This window comes from Micromys minutus (assembly GCF_963924665.1).
Source record: "Micromys minutus genome assembly, chromosome: 1".
Classification (NCBI taxonomy): Eukaryota; Metazoa; Chordata; class Mammalia; order Rodentia; family Muridae; genus Micromys; species Micromys minutus.
The window spans coordinates 201033908-201050472 of NC_137969.1; the positions used below are offsets into that span (position 1 = coordinate 201033908).

Consider the following 16565-nt stretch of genomic DNA (forward strand, 5'->3'; position numbering starts at 1 on the left):
CCTCCGTGGGTGTTACCACTCCTGAGTAGCTGGGCCTAAATTGTATTAAGAAGACAAGCTTACAAAATCATGGGAACAAGCAAGAAAGCAGCGTTCTGTCTTGGTCTCTGCTTCAGTCCCTGCCTTCAGGTTCCTGCCCCAAATCCTTTTCCACTACAAGTTACTTTTGGTCATGCTGTTTATTGCTAGAAACCTAACTAGGATTGCCAGATGACTATGAAAATTGATTACTCTGAACACTTTCTGAATGTTTTCCTCCCTTTCCTCTCAGCAACTAGTTCTACTTTGACTTTCATGTCTTTTTAATATGTGTGATTGTAAGAAACACTCTCACTCTATAAAAAAATAAAATAAAATAACTTTCCCCCCTAAAGATTAGCGAAAGCAAATCAACGTATTGTTATTTATTCATTCGTGTATTGTTACATTATGAGCGTGAACATTTTCCAGGATGTATGTATGTGCACTTTGTCCATGCAGTGCCCTTAGAGGCCAGAAGAGGACACCAGGCTCCTGGAACTGGAGTTGGAAGCCATTGTGAGCCACCATGTAGGCGCTGGGAACTGAACCTGTAAGTGTTCTTTAATTGCCAAGTCATCTCTCCAGTCCCAGCAAAATGCAGAGCAGTTTTTAATATGTGATTCTCCAGAACAAGATACCAGCACAGAAGGGAGGTCACATGCCAGGCATGCTGACTTGGCACAAAACAGTGGATTTAAGAATCCTTGGTGTGGGAAGAAATTCTTACTCTTTTTTCCATAAACCAGCACTCCAGAAAGATAGAATCTCCATGCTCTTCCGGCATAGCTCTCATCCCAAAGTCACCTTCTTATTGATTCAGAAGACTTCCTGTTCCTTTGCACAACTTAAGAGCTCCACAAGGCAGTAGATGCCAGCCTCGAGCTAGCAGAGGGAGAGTATAGCCCCTGCTGCTTGCCTGTGATGCTGATGACTTCCACAAGCACTGCATGCTGAATATGGACCACACCATTTATTTTGCATATGGCCCAGTCACTGGGTTCCACTAGGACTATCTACAGGAGTATGGGTAAGAGTTTGCTTAGAAAAGCATGGGGGCAGCTTACAAGTGACTATAACTCTGAAGAAAATGTCTCTCCATTCCTTATCAACCAATGACTGCATATAATTTTTCAGGGGGGAGTGGATTAGGGCCTACAAGCTACTTCCTCCACTGTGTTCGTGCAGATTTTAGGCAGGTAACCATGGGTGCTGTGAGTTCAAAAGTGTAACAGCACGTCATATCCCGGTCAGCATTCCACACCTCTCCCACCTTGCCAGGCTCTTCCAGTCTTTCCATCCCTTCTGCAGTGTCCCTCATCTCCCTTTAGGGAACAATAAGTGTCCCATAATGGCTGGGTATTCAACAGTCACTTTATAGTCTCAGTACTTTGATAAATCGTGAATCTCTGCAATAATTTCTGGCCCCTGCAAAAGAAGCTTCTCTCACTGCAGTTGACAGCAGCATGATCTATGTGCACAAATGTCGTCACTAGGAAGGAAATGCTGCTGTCACATCATGTCCATTTAGCAAAGCAACAGTTTTCTCAATAAAGGCCATGGCCTCCTGAGCCATAAACTTTTGGGTGGGTTTGCAGTGTGAATTTCCTCCTGCAGAGAAGACATGGAATACAATCAGAAAGCCAGTGGTTACTCTCATAACAGACTTCCCACTGTGGCATCAGTGGCCTCATCTGGCCTGTCCAGATGATTTTGTTGCAGTGCCCAAAGCCGATTACAATTCTCCCCCAGAGTAAGGATTGAAGGCATGGAAGGAGACAGGAACTTCACAGAAGGACTAACAAAGTCAACTAACCTGGACCTCTGGGAGCTCTCAGAGACTGAACCACCAACCAAAGAGCACACATGGGCTGGAACAAGGCCCCTGGCACATATGTAGCAGACGTGCAGCTCAGTCTCCATGTGGGCTCCCCAACAACTGGAACAGAGGCTCTCCCTAAAGTTGGAGTCTTACTGGGGTTGCCTTGTCTGGCCTCAGTGGAAGAGAATGTGCCTAATCTGTGCCTAAACCAGGGTGGACGGAGGGGATACTGAGGGGAGCCTTACCCTCTCAGAGGAGAAATGAATGGGTGGGGACTGATAGGGTAGCATTTGAGATGTAAATAAATTAATAATTATTCCCCCCCCAAACAATTTTTCCCCAGAAGTCTGCATAACACCTTCCAGCACTGTGAGAGTTAGGCCAGAGGAGTGGGGATGGCTTCCAGCCCAGTGCTAGCTGGGTATCTGCATCAAATGCCTGTCTGTCTTCAGCAACAGGGCCATCTACTCCTGATGAGCAACCAATACTAGCCTGCATAGCTTTAGGGGTCTTGCCTTTGTCACCTGTGTCATCTGTGAGGCCACTTTTATGCTTTGACTAAAGCCAGGTGTAGTATCAACTGTGAAAATTCAATTACTTTTTTGTTTGTTTACAAACTTTAAAAAAATTATTTATTTTATAAAATATTATAGCTCACAAAATTTGTTACATAATAATATATGATGAGCACATAATTTTTTTCTTTTTCTTTTTCTTTTCTAAGAAGGACTGAGGCTTCCACATTTTGGCCTTCCTTCTTTTTGAGATTTATAAGGTCTGTGAGTTGTTTCTTGGGTATTTAGAGTTTTCTGGGGCTAGTATCCAATTACTTTTATAGTCTTAAAATATCAGAATATGACATTAGTTGAAGTAAAAATAAAGTTCTGAGACTAGGAAAAAAAGACAACAAGGAGTCTGTATCTTCTAAACAGGAGATGGCAGAACGGTGGTAAACTTTTTTTTTGAGACAGAATATTCTGAATCCCAGACCAGCTTCAAATGTGTATGCAGCCAAGCATGACCTTGAACTTCTGAACCTCACCAGTACCGGAATTGTAAGCACTCACAGCCACAGTGTTTTCTGTACTGCAGTATGTTGGGCAAACACTACCAACTGACCTACAACCCCAACCCTCTGAAAATCTTTTCTAAACAAAAGTATTTAGTTGTGAAAGTACTATGGTTGGACTTACCCCCTAAATTCTTTTGTGTCCAAATAGAAGTCAGCTAAATTCTTATGTGATACCACCCTTTGCTTAAAGTGTGTGAGAAAAACAAACAAACAAACAAACAAACATCCTGGTCCCATGTCTCCATGCAGTCAGAAAGGGACACTATTTTGATAACTTCTGTTAATATTTGTGACCATCGCACTAAAAGTCCCAAAGTGGCAGTTTTCTAAAGATGAGTTGCAATTGGAACTATAAAAGCACATGGACAAACAGTGTCTGCTCTCTCCAAATAAACTCCCTTAAAAACCCTAAAATATATCTTCTATGTATGCAAAACTTTGTAACACTGTACATTTTTCATTTGGAAAAGAACTACACATTAGGATATCCAATGTTACAATTTCATCAAATAATGTCAAGCAATAATAGATTTCAGAAAATTCTTTAACTACTGGAAGCCTTTCGTGATCGACATGCTCATATGGTTTTCTGAATTCCTAGTTTTCATGGGGAATTGTTATTAATTTCTTTCTTTGTGTAAGGCAGGGACTGAACCTAATGACCTTGCACATTAGGCATGCAAAGCTATCTTTTCATTGTCCTACTGTTGAACTGGAAACAAAGACCTGTTCTTGTAATATGTCAGAAAGCTCCTCTTCCTTTACAGAGCTGTTTAACTCTTCTTCCCACTCCTTCCTTGAAGGTTTCTAAAGAGGAACAATGCCTATCTCCTGGAATTCTCAAACCTGACACATAATACAAATTCAGCAAATGATATGCTAATAAATATGAAAGGGGGGAGGCTGGAGAGATGGCTCAGCTCTTTCGAAGGCCCTGAGTTCAATTCCCAGCAACCACATAGTGGCTCACACCATCTGTCATGAGATATGATGTCCTCTCCTGGTGTGTCTAAAGACAGTGGCAGCATACTCATATACAGTAAATAAATAAATAAATTCTTTAAAAAATAAATATGAAAAGGAATTTGAGGAGGGGACAGGATCTTTCTCTCTAGTTCAGGCTGGCCTAGAATTCACTAAGTAGCCCAGGATGCCCCTCAACTCTAGGTAATCCTCCTGCCTCAACCTCCCAAATTCTGAGATTCCTCTCCCTCTACTTCTCCCCCCCCACTGTCTCTCTCTCTCTCTCTCTCTCTCTCTCTCTCTCTCTCTCTCTCCTCTCTCTCTCTCTCTCTCTCTCTCTCTCTCTGTGTGTGTGTGTGTGTGTGTGTGTTGTGTGTGTGTGCAGATGCCCATGTATGCATGTGTGGAAACCAGACATGGAGCTGAGTATCTGCCTCTATTGCTCTCCACCTTACTATTGTTGGCAGGGTTTCCTACTAAATCTGGAATTCACCAATTGGCTAGATTGGCTGGACATGGAGCCACCAGGATCCTCCCTTCTCAGGTCTCTAGCTTTGGGATCACAGAGCACACTGCTATGTTCAGCTCTATTATATGGGTTCTGGGGATTTGAACTCAGGTACTCATGATTGCACAACATGCACTTTACCCATTAAACCATATATGTATTCAACCCCTCTCCAAAGAAGAAAGTTTTAAACAAAAATAGTAAGTTATGTTAGGATATTTTAGTATATTTTATTCACTATTTTCATTTAAATAAATATACAATGGGGAACATATAGTTCATGCTTGTAATTCCAGCACGTAGGAGTCTGAGTTTGGCAGATCAAAAGTTGGAGGCCAGCCTGGGTTACATACTAAATTCCAAGTTAGCCTGGCACAAAAATCAGTCTTATTTTGGTTTTTTTTATTGGATACTCTGTATTTACATTTGAGATGTTATCCCTCCCCTACCCCTTCCCCCTCTATTTGCCTTTACAAAGGTGTACTCCCTCTGAATCACCCTCTCTACCTCATTGCCTTGGCATTCCCCTACACTGGGAAAACATGCTCTCCCTGGACCAAAGGCCTCTTCTCACATTGATGCCAGACACTGCTATCTTCAGCTACATATGCAACTGGATCAATAGGTCTCTCAATGTGTGCTCAAAGGTTGGTGTTTTAGTCCATGGGAGTTTTGGAGGGTTTGGTTGGTTGATAATGTTGTTCTTCCTATGAGGTTGCAACCCCTTTCAGCTCCTTCAGTCATTTCTTTAGCACCTTCGTTGGGGTCCCCGTGTTCAGTCTGATGGTTAGCTGCAAGCATGCTCAGTTGTATCTGTATGACTCTGACAGAGTCCCTGAGGAGGCATCTCTCTCTGGTTCCTGCCAATAAGTACCTCTTGGCATCAGCAATAGTGCTTGGATTTGGTGGCTGCATATGTGGTAGATCCCCGGGTGAGGTGGCCTCTGAATCATCTTTTCTTCAATTCCTGTTCCTCTATTTGACCTTTTATTTTCTCCCATGAGTGTTTCCTTCTCCCTTCTAAGATGGACTGAGGCATCCCCACTTTGGCCTTCCTTGTTTTTCAGCTTCATAATGTCTGTGAATTGTTTCTTGGGTATTCAGAGCTTTCTGGGGCTTGTATCTGAATATCAGTGAGTGCATACCATGTGTGTTCTTTTGTGACTGGGTTACCTCACTAAGAATGATAGTCTCTATCAGGATGATAGCTTCAAGTTCCATCCATTTGCCTACTGATTTCATGAAGTCATTGTTTCTAATAGCTGAGTAGTACTCCACTGTGTAAATGTACCACACTTTCTGAATCCATTCCTCTGTTGAAGGACATCTGGGTTCTTTCCAGCTTCTGGGTATTATAAGTAAGGCTGCTATAAACATGGTGGAGCATGTGTCCTATTTATATGTTGGAACATCATTGAGGTAAATGCCCAGGAGTGAATAGCTGGGTTTTCAGGTAGTACTATGTGCAGTTTTTTGAGGAACCGCCAGATTGATTTCCAGAGTGGTTGTACCAGCTTACATTCTCACAAACAGTGGAGAAGTGTTCCTCTTTCTCCACATCCTCGCCAGTATCTTCTGTCACCTGAGTTTTTGATCTTAGCCATTCTGACTGGTGTGAAGTAGAATCTTAGGGTTGTTTTGATTTGCATTTCCCTGATGACCAGGGATGTTGAGCATTTCTTTAGGTGTTTCTTAGCCATTCGATATTCCTCAGTTGAGAATTCTTTGTTTAGCTCTGTACCCCATTTTAAAAATATGTTTATTTTATTCTCTAGAGTCTAACTTCTTGAGTTCTTTGTATATATTGGATACTAGCCCTCTATCAGATGTAGGATTGGTAAAGATCCGTTCCCAATCTGTTGGCTGTCATTTTGTCTTCTTAACAGTGTCTTTGGCCTTACAGAAGCTTTGCAATTTCATGAGGTACCATTTGTTAATTCTTGATCTTAGAGCATAAGCCATTTGTGATCTGTTTAGGCAATTTTCCCCTGTGCCTATGTGTTCTAAGCATCTTCCCCACTTTCTCTTCTAATAGTTTCAGTGTACCTGGTTTTATGTGGAGATCTTTGATCCACTTGCACTTGAGCTTTGTACAAGGAGATAAGAAAGGATCAATTTGCATTCTTCTGCATGCTTATTTTGTTCTTAATGTAGTTCTCTGAAACTCCGTCCTACAGTTGGTATGACAACATTTTGGTACTAGTTTTTATTAGTCACAACCTTTGTTCTTTTTACTTAGCTTCAGCCTGACTTTGGAGACTGTGTAACTGGTGTCTAAGCTCCACCATGTGGCAGATTTGGGAACTGTTTGCTTTTCATCAGACCCAGGACCTGTTTCCTGAGTGCTTGGGGTGTGCCCCACCACAGCCAGCTCATCCTATGACTCTCTGCTTTGGTTTTGTCTGTTTGTCTTTGGAGCCTCTACAGTGCCTTCTGTAGTGGCTGCATCACTTTGCATTCCCACCAGCATTGCAGAAGAGTTCCTCAGCATCTTCACTAACAGTTGTTTTCTTGATGACAGCCATTCTGGCTGGAATGAGGACATTTTGTGTCATTTTGATCTGTTTTCCCTCACAGTTAAGGAAGTTGAACAGTTTTTCATTGGCCAGCAAATAAAAGTTTGAATGTTTTTTTTCCTTCCCCTTTCCCATGACAGGCTCTGTAGTAACATAACCCAGATCCAAGAGTTTCATGTAACACTGTCCTTTCAGGCAACTAACTTTTATCTTTTAAGCCTTATAAAAGTTGTATTTATTCATGATGCTTTATTCATTGTGTTCCCTTAGGGAAATGGGGAATTGCTTATGTGCCCAATTTTCACAATTGTTTAACTTTTACACATTATATGTAGCACATAAAAGTGACTGGTACAATTTGGGGATCCCCTCCTCAGAGTCTTCAGTTTATCAAGTCTGTGCCATAGAAAGTAAAAAATGGAATTATAATTGTGCTACTATAAGACTTAGAATATACTTTAAAATATAATAAAATACAGTTTTCATTTATTCTAAAAACTCAAAAATACTACAAAGTGGGGGGTATATATTTTAGCATCATTGTATCTGTTTGACAAACTCATACCTCCTATTGACAGGGTCTTTCAAATGTGGGGGAAAAGGGAAGGAAAGAAAGAAAAGACAAAAACCTTGTCCTATTTCTGATTCAATGGCTGCTCTAGGTCATTTGTCACAATTGTTACCAAACACTTTGAACAATAATATTCCCTTTAATCAATCATTAGATCTTGGAAAAGTGGGCAGTGGTGGTGCACACCTTTAGTTTCAGTGTTCAAGAGGCAGAAGCAGACCAATCTCTGAGTTTGAGAACATCCGGTCTCCAGAGTCAGTTCCAGGAGCAGCCAGGGCTCCACAGAGAAAACCGGTCTCAAAAACAAAACCAAGAAAACCAAAACCCAAATAGCTCATAGTGTACTTAAATACCTTTCACACACACATATAAATATAACTTATATGCATATAACATATATATATATATATATATATATATATATATATATATATATATATATATATATATATATAAATAGTTAAAGGACATTGCAACTGGAACTCAGTGGATGGGTTTTTCATCTCAACACAGGGCAGAGGAGATACTGGTAGGTGATCTCTGTGAATGTGAGGCCGGCTTGATCTGCATTGTGCACCCAGCCAGAGTTATACAGTGAGACTCTCAAAAAACAAAAAAATTAAAAAATAAATTAATAAATAAAATAGCAACAACAACAACAAAACCAACCACTGTAGGTTATGGAGGGAAACCACAGGAAGGGCAACGTCAGGGATAAACTTGAACACAAATAAAAATAAAATCTTAAAAATATTTAAACCTTTTTTGGGGTAGCATGCATGATATTGTCCTAGGTTTTCTATGGCTGCAACAAAACACCATGACCAAAAAGCAAGTTGAGGAGGAAGGGGTTTATTTGGCTTACACTTCTTTATCAATGTTAAAGAAGTCAGGACAGGAACTCAAATAGGACAGAAACCTGGAGGCAGGAGCTGATGGAAAGGCCATTGAGGGGTGCAGCTTACTGGCTTGCTCAGCCTGCTTTTTTATAGCACCCAGGACCACCAACCTAGAGAGGAAACCAGCCACAATGTTCTAGGCTCTCTGCCATCGATAAGTAATTTAGAAAATGCCCTACAGCTGGATCTTATGGAGGTATTTTCTCAGTTAAGGTCCTCTCCTTTGAGGTACCTCTAGTTTGTGTGTCAACTTGACATAAGACCAGCCAGCATAGGTTTGTATGTTTACATGTGTTTTTAGGTATATATGGAGACCAGAGGTTGATGTTAAATGTCTTTCTCTATTGTTCTCCTTTGTAGACATTGAGTTTGGGTCTCTCTTGTACCCAGAACTCACTGGTTCCGCTGGTCCAGAATTCTTTGCCTCTATTTCTTTAGTGTTGTGATCTCATGTAATCTGCTGTGCTGGTCTGGTCTTTACTTGGATTCTGCTTATATGAACTTGGATTCTGGTTATATGAACTTCAGTCCCCACACTTTCGCAGTAAGCACTTGACCCACTGAGCTATCTTTCCAGTCTGTGACAAGAATCTGAGACTTTGAAAGGAAATTAAAGATCATAGAAACTTGTTAGTTTATAACTTAGCTGAGATTCTATGACTTGCTGAGTTTATTGCTGGGTTAGTAAGGAGAAGCATGGCTTGAATCCATGCCTCTTGTTCTCTTCCTTATGTCTGAGGCAGGCCTCGAACTGGTAACAAACCTCTTGCCACAGTCTCTGGAGGTGCTACAATTACAGGTATAAGCTACCATGCCTGGCTCCTTCTGCTTACCTTTGAACAGCAAAAGCAGAAAGCGCGTACTTGAGGACCACTGTATGCTAAGGGAGTACGCGCAAGCTTTGATGCCACGAAACAGTTGATGCCATACTTACGTTCAAATCCGAGACCTGTTATTTATTCTCTGTATGACCTTGGTGAGGTAGTTTAACTGCGCTGTGCCTCACTTTCCTCCTCTGTTAAATGAACTCTCAGATTTGTTGTAGAGATTAAAGGAACCAACTTACTCAAAGTACCTAACTGTACAAGGCATAAGTCGCCACCAGAAATCTCAGGACTATTTAGCACGTACTCTCTTGTTACTGATATAACAAAGACTAACTGGAGCCAAGGACTTTTCCAACAGCTGCTTTTATTTGATTTGCATTTAAGAAACAGAACCCAAGACCAGGCAGGAGTGGTAGTGCATGCCACTGTCCCAGCTCTCAGGAAGATGAGGCCGTGCTATGAACTCCAGGCAGCAAGGCTCTGTCTCAAGAAAACAATCTTCATCCGAGGCAGTGTTTGTATATGGACATTCTATACAGAAGTCCCAACTTGTTTCTCTTGCAAATTGGAAGGCCTGATGTTATTAAGCTAAAATTCTCAGATTCTAACAACTGGCTGGTTGCAACATAGTGGCTGCTCACACACAATAACTTTACTTTGCCTTATATTTTGATACTTGATTAGAACAACCCTTGTTCTCAAGGAACTCACAGTCCTCTAGGTGACCCACAGTGGCTGAATACAGCCTGGTAGGAAAGGAACAAAGAAAAGGACAGTGGTGCGAAGTACAGAGCATAGCCATTGTCTGCGGGAACCCGAGAGCATCTGAAATGGGGGGACACGGTGGTGGTTGTGGTTTGTATATGCTTGGCCAAGGGAGTGGCACTATTAGGAGGTGTAGCCTTGTTGGGGTAGGTGTGGCCCTGTTAGAGAAAGTTTGTCTTTGTGGGCGTGGGCTTTAAGACCCCCATTCTAGCTCCGTGGAAGACTTGCAGCCTTCAAATGACTTTGTCGGTCGGACTCTCAGCTCCTCCTGGATGTTGCCATGCTCCTGCTTTGATGGTAATGGACATAAAGAACCCATAAGAAAATGAGCAAGCGGAGAAAGGAAAAATATTTAAAGCGGCACCGGGAAGTAGAATGGAGCTGAATCTTATGTTCAAGGAGATAACGGACAGCCGAAATTTAAGTCTAGGTGTGGTGGTGCACACCTTTAATCCAGGAGCCAGAGCCTCACAGATCTCTGAGCTCAAGGGCAATCTACAGAGCAAGTATCAGGACAACTAAGCTTCATTCTATTTCCTGGTGTCCCTTTCATACTTGAACCATATATTTTGTTGACAAAATGGACATAATACTGACTCCTACTTCAGGGCTGTTAAACTAAAAATTCAACTCATCTAACCCATGCAGTGAACTTTCCAAGGTTATCTGATAAACAGTGAAAGTCGTCAGTTATAAGTTACGATTATTAGGGTAGTTACGGCATCGACCTTGTCTGTGTAATACTGTCCTTGAAAAAAAAAAAGACACCTTTTAAAGTCAAACATTCATTTTTCATTATAACCTGAAATTAAACCAACATGTAGCTTCTTCAATTAGAAGGCTATGCAAGATTGAAATACTAAAATAAAACTTCCATCTCCTTTGTATTTTTGTGGTTGTAAACATTTCAAGAACGATGAAATTTTCTTTGTGAAAAAATTAAAAGTAAACATTTCTTTTATACATTTCAATTTAATAGAGTATTAGTCGTAATAAAGGTAATACTAATGTAGAAGAGACGATTCTGCAACCCTTCAGGCTCAAAGAGTATGCAAAGACCCTTTCAAGCAAAGGACCTTTTCACATTTTGAGTAGCTAGGCAGATTAGATAACCAGTTGGCGGGAAAAGGATAAGTACAGACCAAATCCGCACAATCTGTTTCTGTTTAGTTTATAAACTGCGTTCCAGTATGTCAGCATTCCTGCCTTGTGGGACTTGAAGTCCAAAGTTAGAAGTGATTCAGGCAGCTGAACCTTAGATACCCACAGCCCCTGAAGCTCTGAGGCCTAAGGACTACAACTCCCGACAACCAGCGGAAGGCCGCGCCGTAATCGCGAGCAACCAATCGTTCGCTTGCAAGGCAAGCCACGCCTCCAGCCCCGGGACAGCCTTGGCCAATGGTAGAGCTCGCAGCGCACACCCTGCGGGTTAGGTTGTGAGGCTCTGGCCAGGGGTGGGGAGGAGTTAAGGGTTTCGGAGCGAGCTGGGCGGCCGGGTGGGTCGGGGCTTTCGGCGCGCCCTTCACTGAAGCGGCAGTGGCCGGGCTGGGAGCAGGGAGTGGGAAACGACGGCGCGGCTGGAAAATGCCGGTCCATTCCCGAGGGGATAAGAAGGAGACGAATCATCACGATGAGATGGAGGTGGACTACGCGGAGAACGAGGGGAGCAGTTCCGAAGACGAGGACACCGAGAGCTCGTCGGTCTCGGAGGATGGGGACAGTTCAGGTGAGCGACCCAGCTGGGCGGGGACGCCGGGTCCCTTGAGCGGGGCGCACGGCAGGCCGCGGTGCTCACGCCGGGCGGCGCGTCCTGCTGCGAGCGCGGGGCGGGGAGATAGGGAAGGGGCGGGGACTGGCTCGGCCTCTGGCACCCGGAGCTGCGGGGCGCCGCAGGCTCTAGCTCTGGCTCCCGGTGGGCTGGACGCCCGCGGGCTTTGGGGACCCGAGGCGATTCTGTCCACCGTGAGGCCCGCCCTAGGGACACCTGGCAGTACCCTGAGGCTGCCGACTCCGGAGTGGAATGTCCAGCTGGCTGGTCTGGAAGACTGGAAATGTCCCTTAACTCACATCACCCACCTCTTTACTAGTATAGTAGGCTCAGCAACCCTTGTCAGCGTGTGTGCGAGCTGAGGATAGATTTGCCTTGGTCCTTGGCGGGCTTGAAACTCATTAACCTTCGCTTGCAGATCAGCTTCTCACCAGTACTGCCTTCAGAGCTCACGAGGGGACTGACTTGGTAACTCTCCTGTTCATAGTAGGTCCCTAAAGTTTTCAAGACCAAGAAAGGACCAGCCTGAGGAATGATGTCGAATCATTGTCACTTTTTAATATGGACGACGTGGGCAGTGTTTACATTCCCAGAATCTTGGAGTGTTGATTATTTTGTAACTTTGGGCTGTTTCTGACATCTCCTAAGTCTTTCATAATTGTCATTCCAACATATGACAGACTGAAAGTGGCTTCTTTGTATCACCCTGACAGTGCGGTGTCATTCCACACCCTTTTCTCAGGTTTGTCTGTCAGAGTATACTTCTTCATGGAAGAAAGTAATGTCAGTAAGTCAGCCACCCAAAAGTAAATATTTATGAGGGAGAGTTTTCACTCAGCATGAGGTATAAATTTATAGTTATCTCCATTGAAGAACTGCGTTTTGCTTACTCAACAGGACCGTTGAACTCACGAATTCGTGGTGGTTGTGACAGTGTGCTCAAGACAGGGCAGGCTCAATCCTGGCAGAAATCCCAGTATGAAGGGGTAGAGTTGGGCACGGAGTTCCACCACTACCGGAGGAGCTATGGGCATTTGTTAGCATGACCCCTGGGAGGTCAGCCACAAACCAGGGCAGACTCCAACCGAAGAATAGTTGGGCAAAACAAATTGAACGCCATAGTTTTACAAAAAAAGAACAAGTAGAGGACTTGGAGCTGGACAGATAGGGAGGTGGGGGTGGATCTGGAGGGGTTGGGGGAGGGGAAGTGAGTATGTTCAAATACATTGTATAACGTTTTCAAAGACCTAATAAAAATATTTAAAAAACATGTAAGTTACCACTTGATTAAGTTGCCAAATAAATGATTGAATGTAAACAATGCTGTTAAACAGTTGGATGGAAACAGTGCTGTTGGAATTAGGAGCAGAGGAAAGATTTCAGAACTGTGTGGTGAGCACATTTAGTGGGGTAAAGAGCCACTGCCTTGTTTTGAAGAGTCTGGGTTGGGATAGTTAAGGTGGAAAGTTCATATAGGAGAAGGAATGTAAGAAAAAGTGCAAAGGCCAGAGTTCAAGGCTTACTGAAGAATGAAAAAACCAGTTTGGTTGGGAGACCAAGAGGCTTGAAAAGGCAAAGAATGCTGCAGCTGTGAGAGATTTCAGAGAAGGCAAAGCCCAGACTCGGTGCATGTAAGTTTAGGAGTAAGGGAAGAAGTGGAAGCTCAGAAAGGGAGAGGGGTGGGTAGCATCACCACTAACGCTGACTGAAAAGTAAAGTATGGAAGTGAAGATAGAAGATAAAGTATTTTGAGCATATTGCTGTTCAGCATGTGTGCTATTTATGTAAAAATGTTCAAACTGAGAGAAGGAATTAGAACTTACCTGGGATGAGAAAAATAATTCTTCGGCCTAGTAGGGGACATAGGTGAGACTTCAAAATCCACCAATTTAACAGGAAGTAGTGATTAAGAATCACATTTATACCCTGCTCTTAGATCTGAAAAGTGTTTTGTTGTTGTTTTATTTTGTTGGTGGGATACAGAGGACAGGGCCTTGCTGTGTGGCCCAGGAGCAAAACATTTTTATGTTCAGGCATTTGTGTTTTTATTTATTTCTATTATGTGTGTTTTTCTCTTTCTAAGGTTTTATTTTTAATTACATGTAAATGTATGTCTGTGTAGGTCGGTATGTGAGTGGAGGTGTTCACAGAGCACAGAAGAGAGCACTCACGGGGCGTTCTGGACCTGGAGTTAGTGGTTGGGAGCTACGTAGTGTGGGTGCTGGGAGCCCAGCTCTCTTCCTCTGCCAGGAGAGATAGCTCAGAAGCACAGAGCTCTCTGTCCGGCCTGTGGTCTTGGGTTTTAATGGGAGCCAGGTTCTCATCAAATGGCGTGTGTTGTGAGTCTCTCCTTCTAACACTGATGTTGTGATTTTTAACATGCTTAAAAAACCTCAGCCTGGAAAGTAATAACATAATTTACATAGAATCATAATAGTAATTTGAACTAAAAGTCAATTTTTAAAGTGCAAGTAAATTGTTTAAATTCATTTTGCAGTTTTACTTTTCATGTGATTATTTTTAGTCTACTGCATGTTGCAGGATTCTTTTTTTTCCTCTCAAACCTTGGCACTGAACAGATCCTTTGGGCACAGAAACAGTACAGGTTTTGGAAGATGAAGAAATGTGAAGAACCAAGTGTTGTGTGTGTGCATGAGCATGTATCATGTCCCAGCCATGTTCCTTCCACTCCGTCAGACCGTGTTCACAGGGGCTGTGAACGGCTTGGACATGTCCTCTATGCCTGGGTTGTATCTCCAGTCTGACTGAGTTTCAGAGAGCTACAGAGTAAGCTATTAAGAGGCATAAATATTTTAAATTTGTTTTAGAAAACTATCACCATGTACTTATCATCTACTTCCTTGCTGTATGAAAATACCTGTGCAGGCTATAACTCTTTCTCATAGTTTGACCTTTCTCGAGACTGTTTCTCTGTGTAGTCTTGGTTGATTGGTCTTAATCTGTAGATCAGGATAGCCTTGAATTTGAGATTCAATTGCCTCTGTTGGGATTAAAGGCATGTGGTGCTGTTGTGGCTGCCACCACCACCACCACTTGGCTATAGTTTGACCTTTATTTAATGAAGATTAAGATGCAGCTCAGCTTGTGCCTCAGTTATGTTGATGCACTGCATATATGTTAATATGTATATAAACATATGTGTTGCATATATGTTATATATACATATATGTGTTAGGCTATATATAAACATGTGTTGCATATATTATATATAAACATATGCTATACTATGTTTATATATAAAAACAGAAGATGTGAAAATAGGACAGACCTGATAATTAATAGTTGCTGTCTTTAAGAGTTCATCTATCTTTTCCTTCATTTGCTCTTTCTCATTGACAGTAATCTGGAGAGGGAACAATAGTGGGGTGAGTGGCAATCCAACATTCCCTAAAATAAATGTAATGTGACTGGTCTGCTTTGTGTTGTTGAGACAAGGTTTTACTGTGTAGCCTTGGCTGGTCTGGCACTCCCTATGTAGACAAACTTGGCCTCCAGCTTGGATCTGCCTGTCTCTGTCTCTCACTTTCAAGTGCTGCAACTAAAGACATGCGCCACCATGCTGCCTAGCAACTAGTTGCTTTTTTATGTGATGGAGTAATTAGCCATGTGGGTCTTCTACCATTTTCATTTTTTAATTAAGATTAAAAAGAGTGTAATCATGTGTATGGTATGTTTGGAGTTCAAAATGGGCCATCAGATCCCCTGGAACTGGAGTTAGTTGTGAACCATGGTATGGGTTCTGACAACTGAGATTGGGTCCTTTGAGACATCTTTTCAGCTCCTTAGTTTTTGTTTTGTTTTGTTTTTTTTTTATCCAGCCAAGCTAGGTTTGAGCCCTCATTTTTCCTGCCTCAAATTCTCTAGTGCTCAGATTACAGTCATTTACTAACACAGCTGCCATGTTAAAATTGTGAAGAGAGAATTTTAAATGTTTTTTTTTTAATATTGATGTTTTATGAACATAGTCATTTTTGGTGCTAAGTTTTGAAGAATTAGTGTAAAATCAAAAATGAGTTCATTACTTCATTGACTTCATTACTTCATAGTTTTTAAGTAGATTGAAAAATGGATAAATACTAGATGCTCTAGAGACTCTGGGGGTTTTAATTAACCTGACATTACATTAATTCTACAGTGGTAATTATTTTGGATAAAAATTGTTTATTTTCCTTTAAGGTTTAATACAGACCTTGGATATCCAGTTTCATGTTTTAAAGATCTATTTATTTATTATATATAAGTACTCTGTAGCTGTCTTCAGACACACCAGAAGAGGGCATCAGATCTCATTACAGATAGTTGTGAGTCATGTGGTTGCTGAGATTTGACCCTCTAGAAGAGCTGTCAGTGCTCTTAACCACTGAGCCATCTCTAGCCGGATGTCTACTTTCATATTAAAACTTCTTTTTTTTTCTGTTTGGACTAACTTCATATTTATTTGAAACAGTTTTATCTTTTTTGCTTGTTTTTATTTTTTGAGATAGGGTCTCATGTATCCCAGGCTGGCCTCAAACCTGCTATGTGGCATAGTCATAACTAGCTTTAAACTCCTAATCCTCCTGCCTGTGCCTCCCGAGCGCTGGGATCCCGAGTGTGTGCTTCCAGGCCTACCTTGAAGTTTTATCTTTGATATTTCCATTTTCGGCCTTTTGTGTTATCAGAAATGGATGATGAAGATTGTGAAAGGAGAAGAATGGAATGTTTAGATGAGATGTCCAACCTTGAGAAGCAGTTCACAGACCTCAAAGATCAGTAAGTACTAACTTCAGAAGGCCCTTGTCACCGAGTCTCAGCGGCACAGGAGCAGTTACATCA

General features: G+C 42.1%; 1 protein-coding gene across 3 annotated transcripts in view; it reads left to right on the top strand.

The window, feature by feature from the left end:
* The first annotated feature begins 11446 nt into the window (after positions 1-11446).
* The window catches only part of BRMS1L (BRMS1 like transcriptional repressor), a 33295-nt gene continuing 28176 nt past the window's right edge, over positions 11447-16565 (top strand). For 2 of the 3 annotated variants that reach the window (XR_013975586.1, XM_080939551.1), the window contains exons 1-2: positions 11447-11687; positions 16412-16502. Coding sequence is in view for 2 of the 3 variants with exons in the window: in XM_080939551.1 (XP_080795677.1) it covers positions 11546-11687; positions 16412-16502 (233 nt within the window). In the remaining variant the exon portion in view is untranslated. Of the gene's footprint in view, positions 11688-15089; positions 15116-16411; positions 16503-16565 lie in introns of all 3 variants that reach the window. The other variant, XM_080939552.1, reaches the window with a different exon arrangement.